This window comes from Gopherus evgoodei, chromosome 10, assembly GCF_007399415.2.
Source record: "Gopherus evgoodei ecotype Sinaloan lineage chromosome 10, rGopEvg1_v1.p, whole genome shotgun sequence".
NCBI lineage: Eukaryota > Metazoa > Chordata > Testudines > Testudinidae > Gopherus > Gopherus evgoodei.
In genome coordinates this window covers 15,871,922-15,888,993 of record NC_044331.1, presented here as the reverse complement: position 1 = coordinate 15,888,993, position 17,072 = coordinate 15,871,922, and the positions used below count along the sequence as shown (strand labels likewise).

General features: G+C 50.3%; 1 protein-coding gene across 5 annotated transcripts in view; it reads left to right on the top strand.

The window, feature by feature from the left end:
* RHCG (Rh family C glycoprotein) overlaps positions 1 to 17,072 on the top strand; it is a 46,136-nt gene that overhangs the window by 1,664 nt on the left and 27,400 nt on the right. For 2 of the 5 annotated variants that reach the window (XM_030576821.1, XM_030576823.1), the window contains exon 2: positions 1,279 to 1,355. The exons of the other annotated variants lie outside the window; for them this stretch is intronic. In XM_030576821.1, the coding sequence (XP_030432681.1) occupies positions 1,328 to 1,355 (28 nt within the window). In that variant the 5' untranslated portion in view covers positions 1,279 to 1,327. The remainder of the gene's footprint in view (positions 1 to 1,278; positions 1,356 to 17,072) is intronic. 5 annotated transcript variants of the gene reach the window in all.

The following is a 17,072-nucleotide window of genomic DNA, read 5'->3' as shown; positions in this document are numbered from 1 at the left end:
TGGGTTAGTGTTACAAAGACTAACACTCTGGTGTCATGGTGGAGGGAGGTCTTTCTATTTAAAAAAAAAAACAAAGGCAAACAAAACATAACAGCCAGAAACAATAATCACAGACTAGTACAATGAGATGAAAAATTGAGATAACCTTAACTTCCACTGGAGGGTGGGTGGGGGGTGAGGATTATGCCGCCTCATAGTGGACATCTGTCAGTAGCCACCAATTCTTACTCTCAATGGCTTTATGATCTCATGGTCATTTGTTCTCAGAACAGTCCTTTCAGCAGGGCTCTGTTTGGCTGCTGAGGTGGATCCACCACCTGCAATGTGTGTTTGCTGCACCATATGTTATTCCTGGTCAGTGGCTGGGGTGGGTGTATATTACTTCTGTCAGCAGGATTCTGGATTTCCTCAACAGAGAATTAGTGTTCTCCTTGGTTTTGTTTAGATGCCTCAGTCTTCCTATAGGCATGGCTCTCAGGGGTAACTATGATGAATGACCTTGATTTGGATGGTGTAGCTGTTACTTTGGCAGAAGACTGCCAATAGCCTTCTATTTAGAATCTAACATTCTCCCCTAGCAGTGATGGAGGCTTGGCATTCTTGTCATGGTGTTTCTTCTACTCTAGTTTCTTGGCATATAGCTTCTTTGTAACTACTTCAGGGTTAATTGTCTTTGGCTGAGGAAGCTTCTTAGATGTTCTCATTCTGCCCATGACTGTTTGAACAATCAAGTATTTTGAGGTGTGCTGAGCTATTCTAGCAATGTTAAGTGTGTATTCATTGAGTCCGCTGGGCTGTTTGAATCAAGTTCTTTGGTATTTGTACTGACTTTTCTACTAATCCAGTCCTGGCCTGCAGAACCCTCTGCTAATCCAGTTCCAGGCCCTCTACTCTTCTCCCAGTGTGCCTCCTCTAGACCTGTAGAACCACCTGCTGGTCCAGTCATGTTCCCTCGCTCTCCCATGGTTCTTATGGTCTCAGTAGCAGAATTTATTTTCGTTTTGCAGTTTGCTGCTAAGATTTGGGGATCATAACAGCCTATACAGACATGAAAATCCAAGAGCCACAGTCCCTTCTCCCAGTTGCTAGATATTTGACTTTTATAACATTCTAGAGAGAGGCACCAGAAAATTCTGGATTGCTCTGTACTGGGTGTGTGATTTTACTGCTTTTCTTGTTACACTGTTTTTTTCCCACTCTTGCACCCCTATTGCTGCTTTGGCATTTTCTCTCCTTATGCTGGCGAGTCTCATCTTACGCTGGGGTTCTGTTCCACAGTTAGCGCGCAAAGCGAAAACTGCGTAGAGTCAAAATTACATTGAGTTGAATGGAGGGCGAAATCGCCTGCACGACAGGTACAGTATTAAAATGGTTAATTTTCTCTTCCCTTTTTTTTTGTTTTGTTTTGCCGAGTGCATATAGTTAAAATCGCGCATGTTAAATGCGCATAAGATGCGACAGACCTGTACTACTCCCTTCGCCTTTCACCTTATGTGACTACTTTAAACATACACATGTTCTCCACTAGAGGTCACTACACACCCAAAAATCAGAGCTTGGGTCCTATGCACGGAGGTGGCTTTCTCCATCACTCCAATCCTCACAGTTTCATGTGGAGGCCTGGCTCATGTTATTAATGAACAAAGCTGGGAAATAATCTACTACTCCATCTCCACTGACACATGTTGTGGAGGGAAAGGGGCTGGGAATAAAGGAGCCCTGCTCAGCTACTCTAAAGATCCTGCAGAGCAGGGGGGACTCAGGTCCAGTGGGGGGTACCTGTTGGGGGTAGCATGGTGGGGAGAGCGGCCACGCTCCAGAGCTTATCCTCATATATCTGATATCTGACAGTGCTGGCCCCAGGCAGCTCTGAGGAAATGGAACCTGAGTGGGGGTGCTGAGTCCAAGTGCATGGGATGCTGGTAGGAGCGGGATGGAGCTGGAGGGGACAACATACAGAGGAATGGAGCATGAACTACTGTGGAATAAGGAGGAACGGAGCCTGAGGAGGCATAATATTAGCTGAATAATGCCAGGGTAAGTGGGATGGTTAGTGAAGAGTATGAATGTAACCAGAGGAAACAGTATACTGGAGAAATTGAGGGGGTGGGCTTAGGGGGAGGGGGCAAATTAATGGACTCACAGGCAGGGCCGGTGCAAGGAAGTTTTGCGCCCTAGGCGAAACTTCCATCTTGCGCCCCCCCAGCCCTGCAGCAGCTCCTCGCCCTGAAGTGTGCCCGCCGCCCCCGCGGCAGCTCCCCTCCCCCCTGGCCCGAGGAGCCCTGCGGTACCTCCCCACCCCAGCTCACCTCTGCTCCGCATCCTCCCCGAGCACGCTGTCCTGCTCTAATTCTCCTCCCAGGCTTGCGGCGCCAAACAGCTGATTGGCGCCGCAAGCCTGGGAGGTGGGAGAAGTGAAGTAGCAACTGCGCAGTGGAACCCCTGGGCTGCTGGTGGCACATGACCCAGGCATAGGTGGCAGGTTTGTAGAAATTTTGGTGGTGCCCAGAACCTGCCCCCCAAACTCCGCCCCCACTTGCCTAAGGCTCTGGATGGGGTTTGGGGGGAGAGCTCTGAGGTACAGGCCCTGAGATGGGGATTAGGGTGCAGGAGGGGTGCAGGCTTTGGGATGGAGTTTGGGTGCAGGCTGGGGGTGGGGGTGTAGGAAAGGGTGAGGGGTGCAGGCTCTGGGAGGGAGTTTGGGGGTGGGAACGAGTGTGTGGGAAAGGGGAGGTGGTGCACGCTCTCGGAGGGAGTGCATGGTCTGGGAGGGAGTTTGGAGATAGGAGGGAGCGCAGGGGGATGAGGATTGGGGTTGAGGATGAGGGATTCATGATGTGGGAGGGCTCAGGGCTGAGGCAGAGGATTAGGGTGTGGGGGGCTGAGGGGTTTGGGGTGTTGGAGAGACTCAGGGCGACGGCGGAAGCACAGGGTAAGGGCAGCCTGCCCTGCCAGTAGGAGCTGGGGGGCACTAGGACCCTGGGACAGCAGACAGCAGTTCTGCCGGGAGCCCGCTCTGCTCCAGCAACAGAAGCAGGCAGGGGAGAGGTGCTGCGCTACTTTCTGTGCGGCAGGGACGCGGCGGGGTGTGGGGGGGGGAGACCCGCGGGGGTCGGGGCCGGGGCCGGGGCCCGATCCAGGCAGGGTCTGGGGAGAGACCGAGCTCCAAATATTGCTGGAGCAGGGCCCCCCCGGCCCTGAATATTGCTGGTGCTCGAGCACCGCAAACATATAGAACCTGCCCCCTATAAACCCTGGGCTGCTGGCTGCCGCGGCGGCGCCCTGACCCAGGGGGCACCCTGGGCTGCCGGCTGCGGATGCTGCCGGCAGCTCCGAGTCCCTCTCGATCCCGGCGGCAGTGGCCGCTCAACCACTTAAAAAAAATTGGAGGTGCTTTTTGGCGCCCCCAAATCTTGGCACCCTAGGCGACCGCCTCGTCTGTCTAAATGGTTGCACTGGCCCTGCTCAGGGGGCAGAGGGAAGGAGCTGGAAGGGTTGAGATATGGGGGTGGGAGGAATGAGGCCAGGAATGGCCACGTTCCAGAGATTCTCTATGGATAGTAATTCCATGCTCCATTAAGAATATAACAGTAGGGATCTATTATCGACCACCTGACCAGGACAGTGATAGTGACGATGAAATGCTAAGGTTGATTAGAGAGGCTATCAAAATAAAGAACTCAGTAATAATGGGGGATTTCAATTATCCCCATATCAACTGGGTACATGTCACCTCAGGACGAAATGCAGAGACAAAATTTCTCGATACTTTAAATGACTGCTTCTTGGAGCAGATAGTACAAGAACCCACAAGGGGAGAGGCAATTCTCAATTTAGTCCTGAGTGGAGCGCAGAATCTGGTCCAAGAGGTAACTATAACAGGACCGCTTGGAAATAATGACCATAATATAATAACGTTTAACATTCCTGTGGTGGAAAGAACATCTCAACAGCCCAACACTGTGGCATTTAATTTCAGAAAGGAGAACTATGCAAAAATGAGGAGGTTAGTTAAACAGAAATTAAAAGGTACAGTGACTAGAGTGAAATTCCTGCAAGCTGCATGGACACTTTTCAAAGACACCATAATAAAGGCCTGTCTTAAATGTATACTTCAAATTAAAAAATATAGTAAAAGAACTAAAAAAGAACCACCGTGGCTTAACAACCAAGTAAAAGAAGCAGTGAGAGATAAAAAGGCATCTTTTAAAACATGGAAGTCAAATCCTAGTGAGGTAAATAGAAAGGCGCATAAACACTGCCAAATTAAGTGTAAAAATGTAATAAGAAAAGCCAAAAAGGAGTTTGAAGAACAGCTAGCCAAAAACTCCAAAGATAATAACAAAATGTTTAAGTACATCAGAAGCAGAAAGCCTGCTAAACAACCAGCAGGGCCCTTAGACGATCAAGATCGATAAAGTCATTGCAGAGAAACTAAATGAATTCTTTGCTTCAGTCTTCATGGCTGAGGATGTTAGGGAGATTCCCAAACCTGAGCAGTCCTTTGTAGGTGACAAATCTGAGGAATTGTCACAGATTGAAGTGTCACTAGAGGAGGTTTTGGAATTAATTGATAAACTGAACAGTAACAAGTCACCAGAACCAGATGGCATTCACCCAAGAGTTCTGAAAGAATTCAAATGTGAAATTGCAGAACTATTACATATGGTTTGTAACTTCTCCTTTAAATCAGCTTCTGTACCCAATGACTGGAAGATAGCTAATGTAATGCCAATATTTAAAAAAGGTTCTAGAGGTGATCCTGGCAATTACAGACCGGTAAGTCTAACGTCAGTGCTGGGCAGATTAGTTGAAACAATAGTAAAGAATAAAATTGTCAGACACTTAGAACAACGTAAATTGTGGGGAAAAGTCAACATGGTTTCTGTAAAGGGAAATCATGTCTTACTAATCTATTATAGTTCTTTGAAGGGGTCAACAAACATGTGGACAAGGGGGATTCAGTGGACATAGTGTACTTAGATTTCCAGAAAGCCTTTGGCAAGGTCCCTCACCAAAGGCTCTTACATAAATTAAGCAAAGAATCCTGTGGCACCTTATAGACTAACAGACGTTTTGGAGCATGAGCTTTCGTGGGTGAATACCCACTTCATCAGATGCATGCATCTGACGAAGTGGGTATTCACCCACGAAAGCTCATGCTCATGCTCCAAAACTCAAAGCTCATGCTCATGTTCCAAAACGTCTGTTAGTCTATAAGGTGCCACAGGATTCTTTGCTGCTTTTATAGATCCATACTAACACGGCTACCCCTCTGATACATAAATTAAGTTGTCACAGGATAAGAGGGAAGATCCTTGCATGGACTGAGAACTGGTTAAGAGACAGGGAACAAAGGGCAGGAATAAAGGGTACATTTTCAGAATGGAGAGAGATAACGAGTGGTGTTCCCCAAGGGTCAGTCCTAGAACCAATCCTATTCAATTTATTCATAAATGGTCTGGAGAAAGGGGTAAACAGTGAGGTGGCAATGTTTGCAGACAATACTAAACTGCTCAAGATAGTTAAGACCAAAGCAGACTGTGAAGAACTTCAAAAAGATCTCACAAAACTAAGTGATTGGGCAACAAAATGGCAAAATGAAATTTAATGTGAATAAATGTAAAGTAATGCACATTGGAAAAAATAACCCCAACTATACATACAATATGATGGGGGCTAATTTAGCTACCACTAATCAGGAAAGAGATCTTGGAGTCATCGTGGATAGTTCTCTGAAGATGTCCAAGCAGTGTGCAGCAGCAGTCAAAAAAGCAAACAGAATGTTAGGAATCATTAAAAAAGGGATAGAGAATAAGATGGAGAATATCTTATTGCCCTTATATAACTCCATGGTACTCCTACATGTTGAATACTGCATGCAGATGTGGTCTCCTCATCTCAAAAAAATTATACTGGCATTAGAAAAGATTCAGAGAAGGGCAACTAAAATGATTAGGGGTTTGGAATAGGTCCCATATGAGAAGAGATTAAATAGGCTAGGACTTTCATCTTGGAAAAGAGGAGACTAAGGGGGGATATGATAGAAAGATATAAAATTGTGAGTGGTGTGGAGAAAGTGAATAAGGAAAAGTTATTTACTTGTTCCCATAGTATAAGAACTAGGTGCCACCAAATGAAACGAATGGGCAGCAGGTTTAAAACAAATAAAAGGAAGTTCTTCTTCACACAGCACACAGACAACCTGTGGAACTCCTTGCCTGAGGAGGTTGTGAATGCTAGGACTGTAACAGGGTTTAAAAGAGAACTAGATAAATTCATGGAGGTTAAGTCCATTAATGGCTGTTAGCCAGGATGGGTAAGGAATGGTGTCCCTAGCCTCTGTTTGTCAGAGGGTGGAGGTGGATGGCAGGAGAGAGATCACTTGATCATTACCTGTTAGGTTCACTCCCTCTGGGACACCTGGCATTGGCCACTGTCAGTAGACATGATTCTGGGCTGGATGGATCTTTGGTCTGACCCAGTATAGCCATTCTTATGTTCTTACGGATAGGAAATGAGGGTGAATGGATAATGTGTGAGTTGGAGCCAGAGAGGGTAGAACAGTCCGGTATAATATCTATAAACTGTGGCCTGATCACAGCTGCCCTCCCCCTTCCTCCACTGTAGTCCATCCCCCTCCCCTGACTCCACTCCCCACTGTAGGCTGTGCCCTCTAGCTCCATTGCTTCTCTCCTCAGCATCCCAGGTGAGACCCTGCCTGCCTCAGTCTGGACAGTAAGATTTAGGTTCAGTCCAGATACTGATGGTTCTTCTCAGTGGAGAAACACAGGAGGGCTGGGAGGTGTATTGGGGAGGAAGTAACAGTGCAGACTGGAGCCACCTGCATGTCTATGACCAGAAGTGAAAGTAAGCCGTACAGTCCGGTACGGCATACCAGCAAGAGCCAGTACTCCAGGCTGAACTAGACCGGTTTCCCTAGGGGTGATTTAAAACACCACCCGAGCCCTGCTACCCCAGCGGCGGCAGGGCTTCAGCGGGGATTTAAAGGGCCTAGGGCTCCCCACAGCGGCTGGAGCCCCGGGCCCTTTAAATCACTGCTGGAGCCCTGCCACCGCTACCCCAGCCCTAACCCAAGCCTTGCCGCCCCAGGGTAGCAACAGCAGGGCTCCCATGGTGATTTAAAGGGCCCAGAACTCTGCAGTTCTGGAGCCCCCAGCCCTTTAATTAGCCCCGGAGCTCCCAGCCACAGCTGGAGCCTCAGGGCCTTTAAATCTTGAAAGGCCCTGCCTCTTCCCATTGAGGCCACACCTCTTCTGGTTGAGGCCACACCCACTCAGGAGTCCAGCATACCAATAAGTCCTTTAAGTTACTTTCATCCTGTCTATGCCATGCTTCTCTCCAGAGCTTGCACACCCCAGTTTAAACCAGTATCACCAGCAACCAGTTGTATTTATAGAGCAACAGAGATAAGTGGGCAGTAAACTGCCCAATCAGATTTATTATTGTCTATGGAAGCAGGTGCTTTTAATGGCTCAGAACCAGGAGCCGGTCCAGTCAGGGGCTAAGAAGAAACTACCGGCCAGAAGTAACTCAAGGACACCAGGTCTGCTAACCATCTGCATGGAGCAAAGTGTCCCCCTAGAGAAGCTAATCCCTCCTGTGATATATGACATCTGGTATTAGACCATGGAATATATCAGATATTACACAGCGTGGAACTGGGTATTCAGGGCTTTCTGAGTTCAGCCAGAGAGGAGTGATCTGATCCATGCAAAGTGGGCATCAAATGCGATCAGGTCCGAATAGCTGCTTTCTGATGTCCTCTTTGCGCTGGCAGAAATGACTGTACACAGGACCGGCTCTAGGGTTGCTGCCCCCCGCGCTGATCCTGCGGCTCCGGTGGAGCTGCCGCAGTCATTCCTGCGGAGGGTCCGTTGGTCCGCGGCTCCGGTGGAGCTGCTGCAGCCGTGCCTGCGGGCAGTCCATTGGAGCCACGCGAGCAGCCGACCGTCCGCAGGCATGACTGTGGCAGCTCCACCAGCGCCACGGACCAACTGACCCTCCGCAGGCACGACTGTGGCAGGTCCACCGGAGCCGCCTGCCACCCCCCCGGCAAAATGCCACCCTCTGAATAATCCTGGCACCCTCGGCGATTGCCTTGGCTGCCTAAACAGTAGCGCCGGCCCTGACTGTGCAAGGTTCAGGGCAATGGAGAGCTGGGCCCACTGTCTGTATGTGGGCAAAACCTTTCTGTACCTCAGTGTCCTGCTCTGAAAAATGCGGCGGTAATAATGAGGGGTGAGATGATTCCCAGATTTGGAACTTGCTCAATGTGCTGATACATTGATTCGCAGTCCCCCTTCCGTCGAACAGACAGATAATTCAGTGATGTGGCAGAATGAATGTCATATGTAGTTCTGGGGAGACCCCATTGGAAATGTTCGCCTCCTCACCCCCTGCCAGACCCGTAAACAGCCTACATTTGCTTGTTATCAGAGGGTATTGGCTGTCGGGCCCTTCACTCCACCCATATTCAGTCATTTTGATGGGCTGAAGGCCACAGGAGGGCCCCCAGCCCCATGACATCTTTTTGATCGAATGGGTGTGCATGGTAGGCTGCCCGCGACTGACTGTCCACCATGGAGCGGTGTCCCAGGATGAACCAGGCTCTCGGCTGGGAGCTAGTTAGATGCAGTTGAGCACTTTAAAAGAAGGGGGTGTTTCACTCAGGAACGCGACCCATTGATAGCTGCAGAGAGGCCACTAACAGGTACAGCTGAAACGCTTTGTCCATGGCTAGGGTTGCAGCTGAACCATGTTTCGCACCAGATCAACTGTGCCACTTGTTGGCCCCTGTTGTCAACAATAGCTTGTTTTCCTAGTCCAGAAAGGAGGGTTAGGCTAGCCGGAAGTCAGGCCAGTGAGCCCTGGGGAACCTAGGAGCTGCCCTGTATGGTTTGTACTTCGGGGGGCAAGGGAGCACTAAGTGTCTTGTGTTTTCTGCTGTGTGGGTGTCAGTTTGGGCTAAAGCAGAACTCTGCAATAAACCCAGCCCGGTGAGGGTGACTTGAGTTCAAACCCGGGCTCTCAGCTGAGCCAAGATTGAGTGACATTGGCTGGCCATGCTATAGCTCCTTGGGCTCTCAGCAGCTATGGGCTCCACCACCCCTCCTTTCCCTGCTTGGTCTTCCGTGAAGTGTTGTGTTTGGCCTCTCAAAGGCCAGCACTTACTTTCTGTTAATAAAGCCTCACCCCCACAGGGGGGTTAGGACCCCACAGCAGGTAACAGAATCCTTCCTTGCACCAACCACCACTCGCCCATGGGAAGCCCAGATGGCTCCTGTCCAGCAAAGGTGCCCTGTGTGCATTTAGCGAGCTTCCCTCCAGGTCGATCCTGTCCCAACAGCTCCAGAACAGCACTTAGCGAGGTGTGACCAAGACCTGCCTTATCGGGGATTGCTTGAGGATGAAAAACAAGCTGAGCCCAGCACAGAGTTTCTCATGGATGTCTCCTTGAAAGATGCTGTTTGCAGACTTCCTGGATTGATTGCCAGAGTCCACAGCTGCTAATGTGGCCTCCAGAGCCGGGGCTGCTCCAGCAGAGTTATCCCACTGGAGTGTGTCACTGAAACCTCTTTACTTCTCTCATGTTGATCACATTAACTTCTCCTGTCTAGCTTCCCGACATTGCCCCTCCTTTGGTCCGCACAAAGCACAGCCATCAAGATCCTCTCCCTTGGCCACTCACCACCACCGCCCCCATTTGAATCCCTCTTCTCTAAGTTCAAGCTCGTTGTCCTCCCCTGGCCCTCCCAGCATAACTGTGCATGAATTTTACAGCCTGAGCCAGCTCCCAAAGAAGCCAATTGAAAGACTCCCATTGACTTCAAGAGGAATTGGAGCTGGCCCTTGGTGAGGCACCTGCTCTGCCAGTGATGCCAGACTGGACTGCCTGCTTATCTGCTTCTCCCACAACTTGTCTATGCCCTTTCATGCTGCCCCCTAGGAGACACTCAGCCTTTCCACGCTGCCCTTTCCTCTTTACAGATGCTCCTCAAGAGCCAGGTGCAGTGCTTAATTTGTGCCAGGGCTGAGCCGCGCCAACTCTCGGCTTGGCGGTTCATAGCCCCGGCACCTGCTGCATCAGTTCTGAATGTAAAAAAATTGCTTGAGCCCCGGCACCTCTTTCATTCCAATTAAGCACTGACCTTATGTTGTGCAGAACCGACAGGAAATGAGCCACCTTTGACGGCACGGCAAAGATCAAATCACCGCTCACTGAGCAATTGAATAACGTCCTAGGGGTAACCTCCTGCTTCTTCCTCCACCCCTCCATGCTTTCATCACCCCTCCCCATCTCCTGATGGCATCATGTCATCACATTCATGTGTAGGGATCATTCCTTTGATCCATAGTAGGAGGCACCTTGTGACACTTTTCATAGTAAATAATAATCATAGGTGGCTCCTGACACCAGATGAGGGGATACTGACTCCTGAATACTCACAGAGAGCATTCAGCATTCACCCCTGCTGTTCGGGACTGAATGGAGCTGTGCCAACCTATACCATGGCCGCATTTGATCCCATATCTTGATGCCCAAAGGCCAGTTCTAGTGGGTGCTGCTGGATTTTGTCCTGTGCTCATTCAGGCTTTGGGGTGTGGGGTCAGGATGGACAAGAAGTTCTTGGATGTTTTCAGAGGCAGGAAATAAGTAATCAACCATGTCCCTTGTGAGTGTGACTGAGCTCCAGGAAAAGAACTGGGGCATTGGGCAACTGGGGGGGTTAACTAAACTGCCTTGGCACTAAGATTCCAGCGATTGCCTTCTCCTGACTGTGTGAAGACTGTGTTACCACATCCCTGGTTCACTGACACCCTGTCCACACCTTGGCCCCCAGAGCCAGGCAGATGCAACAATCTGGTTCTGGGAAGGGGAATTCCCACAGGGGGTCATTCAGCATCATCTTCCTGTGAAGGGATTTGAGCAGCCTCCACTCACGTCTTACTAAAACATACTGGGCCAAAATAATCCCTGGTGTAAATCTAATAATGTCCCTGGAGTTATGCCTAGGAAGGATATGCCCCACTGCCCATGCTGACCCTATCTTCTTCCTCATCTGCCCTTGTGTTCTTGCTCAGACGATTCAGATCTTGGCTGCATTTACCTCATTCTTCTCATTCCAGCAGATCCCAGGGAGCTATCAGAAATTAATTAAAGTAGAAGTGAGAGCTAAACAGGGCAAGGGCTGCACAGGCAGAATTGCCACCAGCTCCCTGTGTCAGGGCTGCCCCCAGCTGACTCCAGGCCAGGGATGCCTCCTGCTGATTCAGGGCTAGGGCTGCCTGCACAGGGATGCCCCCAGCTGCCTTGGGGACAGGACTGCCAGGGAAGGGATGTGCTTTGGGGCCATGGACGTGGCTGCCCAGGCAAAGATGCTCCAGCTGCCTTGGGGCCAAGGCTGCAGCTGCCCAGGCAAAGCTTTCTCAGGTGCATCAGGCATCCACTAGGACACTGTGTTTCCAGTTCTCACTTTCCAAATCAAGGCCCCAGCCTGGTCTGCATTGCTGGCTGCTGCAGGAAGTTCCAGTCACATGAGCAGCAAATTCACCCCAAATGTGGTAAACAAAAGACAGGCCTCATTCTCAGGAGCCTGCAGCCCTGCATGGCTGTGCCCTCCCAGCTCACTGACACCTGCCTGCAAGGTGCATCAGGATGTGGCTCGCCACGTCTCCTCGGAACAAGAGCAGCCTGCTGCCGCATAAATCTTCTGGGGTCAGTTCTCTCTGTAGTCTCTGTCTCCTGGAATTCACTGAGACAGCTCACAACCAACCAAAGAGCCTCTTTCCTGCCCCGCCTCCATGGGGATTCTACCCACTGACCCCAGGCAAACAGGGAGGGGTTCTGTCTTCTTTTTAAAATAACTTTAATGCTCATAAAAGTGCGGGACTGAGAGATCCAGCTGTGGCCAGACACGATACAGACACCCGCCTACTCAGCTCTGCCAGTGAATCTCAGGCCTGACCTGCAGCCCCCTTTGTCATTCCTGTTCTGTTTCTCCTGAGCAGAAATGACCAGTATTTCCAAACTGTGTGGTAGAGCCATACCTGGGACCAATGTCTGCCAGAGTCACCCAGCTGATTTCCCCATGAGATCTATGGCAGATTCTGAACCGAAGAGTCCTCCAGCTGTCTCAGCCCTTCCCTCCTGCCCTGGAACCATAAGTAAATTCCAAATCTTTCCCCTCAAGGGATTACTGTATTCCCTGGGGTCATCAAACTGCCTCCTGGTGGACTGATTTATCCCTAGGGTGTCACAGAGGAATGTGTGCTAAGACTGTAGGGCAGGGTGGGCAAACTTTTTGGCCTGAGGGCCACATCGGGTTTCGTAAACTGTATGGAGGGCCGCTTAGGGGAGGGGGTTGTGGCTCGGCCCCCACCTCCTATCTGCCTCCCCCCCCCCGCAGGACTCCTACCCCATCAAACCCCCCTGTCCCCTGACAGCCCCCGTGGCACCCCTGCCCCATCCAAACACACCCACTCCCTGTCCCCTGACCACCACCAGACCCCTGCTGCCTCATCCAACCCCTCCTCTAATTCCTAACGGCCCCCCCGGGACCCCTTCTCTCTGTCCCCTGACTGTCCCTGGAACCCCTGCCCCTGACTTCCCCCTGCTGCCCCATCCAACCCCACCTCCTTCCTGACTGCCCCCCTAGGACCTCTGCCCCCATTCAACCCCCTGTTCCCCCCCCAACTGCCTCAACCCCCGACCACCACCCCGAACTCCCCTGCCCTCTATCCAACCTCTCCTGCTTCCTGCCCCCCTTACCGCACTGCCTGGAGCACCGGTGGCTGGCGGCACTATAGTTGCACTGCCTGGCTGGAGCCGGGCCACACTGCCGCCACTGTGCAGCACAGAGTACTGGGTCATTCATGGTCAGAGAGATCCTCCAGCTTTCATGTCATAGTCTTAACTTTTAGTAGTAAATGTTCCCCCATATTTCTGATGGGTCTGCATTGCTGGCTGCTGCAGGAAGTTCCAGTCTCTTGCATGAGCAGCAAATTCACCCCAAACATGGTAAACAAAAGACAGGCCTCGTTCTCAGGCTGTGAGGGAGGGGGAACAGCAGGGGAGGGGCCAGTGGTGAGCCTCCCAGGCCAGGCGCTCAGGGGGCCAGGCAGGATGGTCCCACAGGCCAGATGTGGCCCGCGGGTTGTAGTTTGCCCACCTCTGCTCTAGGGCACTGGTTCAGGTCTGAGCAGACAACATGGTGATAGTCTGCAGCAGGAACCCACACCTTTTAGCACCTTATTACCACCTCAGTAACCTCCCCAACCCTAGCTGCTATGCTGCATTAAAAAGCCTAATACTGTATTGTGACACTGGCAGAGCAGATGCCAGCTCATGCTAAGGTCCCCATGCCTCAAGGGAACCCTGACAAATACACGGCTGGAATCAATCTAGCTCACCTGGGTGTTAGTATTGTAAAATTAGGAATTAGAATGATAAGAATGTGGGTAGTGTTTAGACTTTATTGAATGCTTGTGAGTTGCTACCTGCGTTAATCTCACTTATAGCATCTGTATCCCATATTGTAAGGTAATATTTGAACGTTTGCATTGCAAGTCTCTGTGATTATGTAGATCACCGGACAGGGAAAAGACATTAACTAGTATGAATTGCTGATCTCCAATAGAAAGTGTTACATCTTGCCCAACAGGAAAGGTCCATAATACCAGATGGACTAGAATGGAATGTTAAGGAGGACAAAATACTTTTTTGTTTACTCTCCTCAACCCATAAAGAGGAATCTTGCAAATGATTTCCTCCCATCAGCTGAGTTTACAGCTCCAAGCAGAGCAGGGGAGGGGAATAAAAATTCCTAGCAAGGAGGAATGGTATCTTTATGCTGCTTGCACTCTGAGGAGCCAGGATTACTAGGCATAAGCAAAAGATCCCCAGTGCTTAGCCTGGGTTAGCCAAAGGATATATAGAGTTTGCTTATCATAGAAGCGTCCATTACTTTTTGAAACTTAAGATTGGAATTCATTTGTGTGTATATATGTTTACCTGCTTTAACCTTGTAATTAACTCTCAGATTTCCTTTTCCTAGTTGTTAAATCTTTAGCTAGTTTATTATAGGATTTGCTGGAAGCATAGTCTTTGGTGTAAGAGCTAAGGAACAATTGACCTGGGGTAAGTGACTGGTCCTTTGGGACAGGGAGTAACCTGAAAATTGCTGTGATTTTTGGTGAAAGGGGCCATTTATCACAAAGCCTCGTTTACCTGGGTGGTGAGACAGATCAGAGTGTCCAAGGGAACTATCTGTGAATCTCTATTTAGGCTGTTGTAAAACCTGAGGGGTTTACACTTGATTAGTGATTGGTGAAATCTAAGAATAGAACTCACAACCAACTTGAAATTTGGTACTCATGCTCTTCAGTCACTGCAGACAGCTTTACACATGGGTAGAGAGGTGGGAGAGTCCCAGAACTTGGGCTGCAGCCCAAGCCCAAATGTTTTTAAAGAGAACTGGATAAATTCATGGTGATTAAGTCCATAAATGGCTATTAGCCAGGATGGGTAAGGAATGGTGTCCCTAGCCTCTGTTTGTCAGAGGATGGAGAGGGATGGCAGGAGAGAGATCACTTGATGATTGCCTGTTAGGTTCACTCCCTCTGGGGCACCTGGCATTGGCCACTGTCGGTAGACAGACACTGGGCTAGATAGACCTTTGGTCTGACCCGGTACGGCCATTCTTATGTTCTTATGTCTACACTGCAATTAAACAGCCCCTTATCCCAAGCCTCACAAGCCTGAGACAGCTGGCACGGGCCAACTGTGGGAGTCTAATTGCAGAGTAGACATACCCAAAGTGACCTAAGCCTTAAGATTGAATCCCATAGGACGGTGCAGCACAGATGCATTATGGGATCAAGCCACAGTTGGAGACAGGAGTTCAGAAAAGAGAAACTGTTGGTCTAGTCCACTCTGGCAAATCCTCTGTTCCTCTACCATTTTGAGTCCTGCATTCATTCATGGTCAGAGAGATCCTCCAGCTTTCATGTCAGTGAGGCCTTTGGGCCAGCTTATTCCAAGGCAAATTCACAGACCATGTTGAGAAGCAGTGGGGCGGTAGGGTCCAGATTCCAGGGTGCTTCTCCCAGGAAATGTCGCACAGGGACCAGGGCAAAGGCACCTTAATGCCATCTTTGCACCTTCCTAATCCTGGCTGATTTGGGGGCTGGTGCAGCTCCCAGTGTAAATAAGAGCAGTTCCAGGGCACACTCTAACCTATGACAGCCTTGTGTCCTGACCGACAGGCTGCTCTGCAGCACACAATCACCAGAGCTTTCACTCTTCCCTGCTCCTGGAGCAGCAAAAAGGGGATCTAGTGAGGGCCAGAATCTGGCACATGATAAGTGTCCCCTCCAGAGATGGAGGTGCCCCTACAGATGTGGCCAGCTAGGTCTGGGAGAGGTGGGAGGCTGCTGTGGGGGAAGAGGATATTTAGGAGCTTCCATGCTGCTGGCTGACAGCAGATGATAATAAAACAGTGAAGTCCTAGCCACGGACAGAATGACTCCCCTGAGAGGGGGAATCTGCTCAGGCCCATGGATTCCAAGAGGCTGTCTGGTGAACCCCCGCTCCTCAGTACCCCCTCCCAGGTGTGACACTGCACAACCTCTCCTTTTCAGGGCTGTTCAAGCTCTGCAGCACGTAAGCAGTTAACAATGCTGCTCCTGTTTCAGCCACTTCAGCAGCACTGTTCCCATGGCTAGAAGCCTGAAGGGAGACTGTCCCTTTAGCAGCCACTCATGGGGGTTTTCAGGTGGGAGTGGGAGCACGTGTACAGAGGAGCCATTGGAGCATGCAGGCTCTGACTGGACTCTGGTGGCAAATCACTGATCTGCAGGCTGATAAGGTGGGAATGCTGAGCAGTGCAGCAAGGTGAGACTATCAGGCCAGTGGAAAAGCCATTACCTTTTGCCCCACTCTCCCGTAATGGGAGCTCCGTGCTCAAACAGCCGGTGAGGAAGGGGGAAGGCAGGGTGGAAAGAGAGGGGTCAATAAACGAAGCTGTTATGATCCATGAATTCCAGAGTGTGGTATTTGTAGGGTCTAGGGAGGGAGCTAATGCCTTTGTCTCTCTCGCTGTTTGCATGGATCTAATGATCTCTGGAGGGGTAGAGAGCATCTCGGAGTGGTTTTCAGAGGATGCTGCTCTTCAATCAGGCTCTGAACTGAAAACCTCTGTAAAGTGTCTGGCCACAGATGTTTGGTTCAAAGTCCTGGAGATGAGCTGAGGTGACCTAGTGCGTCATGCATTCCACTTCAGGGTAGCTGGGTTCAAATGTGCCAATAGCATCATTACCAGAGGCAGCGGGATGATCCCCAGGACGCAGGCTTTTCTTAGGCTACGTCCAGACTACCCGCCGTATCGGCAGGTTAAAATCGATTGATCGGGATCGATATATCGCGTCTCATCTAGACGCGATATATCGATCCCCAAGCGCGCTTATATCGATTCCGGAACTCCATCAACCCCAACGGAGTTGCGGAATCGACGGAGAGCTGTGAACATCGATCCCACGCGGTGAGGACGGGTGAGTAATCCGATCTTAGATATTCGACTTCAGCTACGTTATTCACGTAGCTGAAGTTGCGTATCTAAGATCGATTTCCCCCCGTAGTGTGGACCAGCCCAAAGAGATCCAGCTTTGCAGAACCGATATACACAAGCAATTCAGTCCTACTCGGGTAGAGGGCAGTCATGCACACCATGCCTCACAGCAGCATAGCCAGCTGTGACAGGACTCCTTGTGTTAGAAGATTTTCTCTTGAACCCTGCACGCTCATTTACCAGAGACTTTCCAGAAGTCACTTTGGCAGCAGAAGAAAACATCTGGACTGGGCTGCAGGCCAAAGGGCTGGTTCCCCCAGATCTCTGACGGGGGGCTTAACAATGCTACAGACCAGTGCTCATTTTATTTATTATTGGAAACTAATGTGTGTTTCTGATGTCCCACAGCACTCACCCTGGAGTCAGCTACTACCAACCACGCCGCACCACCACCACACATGGCTAGAATCTCTACTGCTCTTT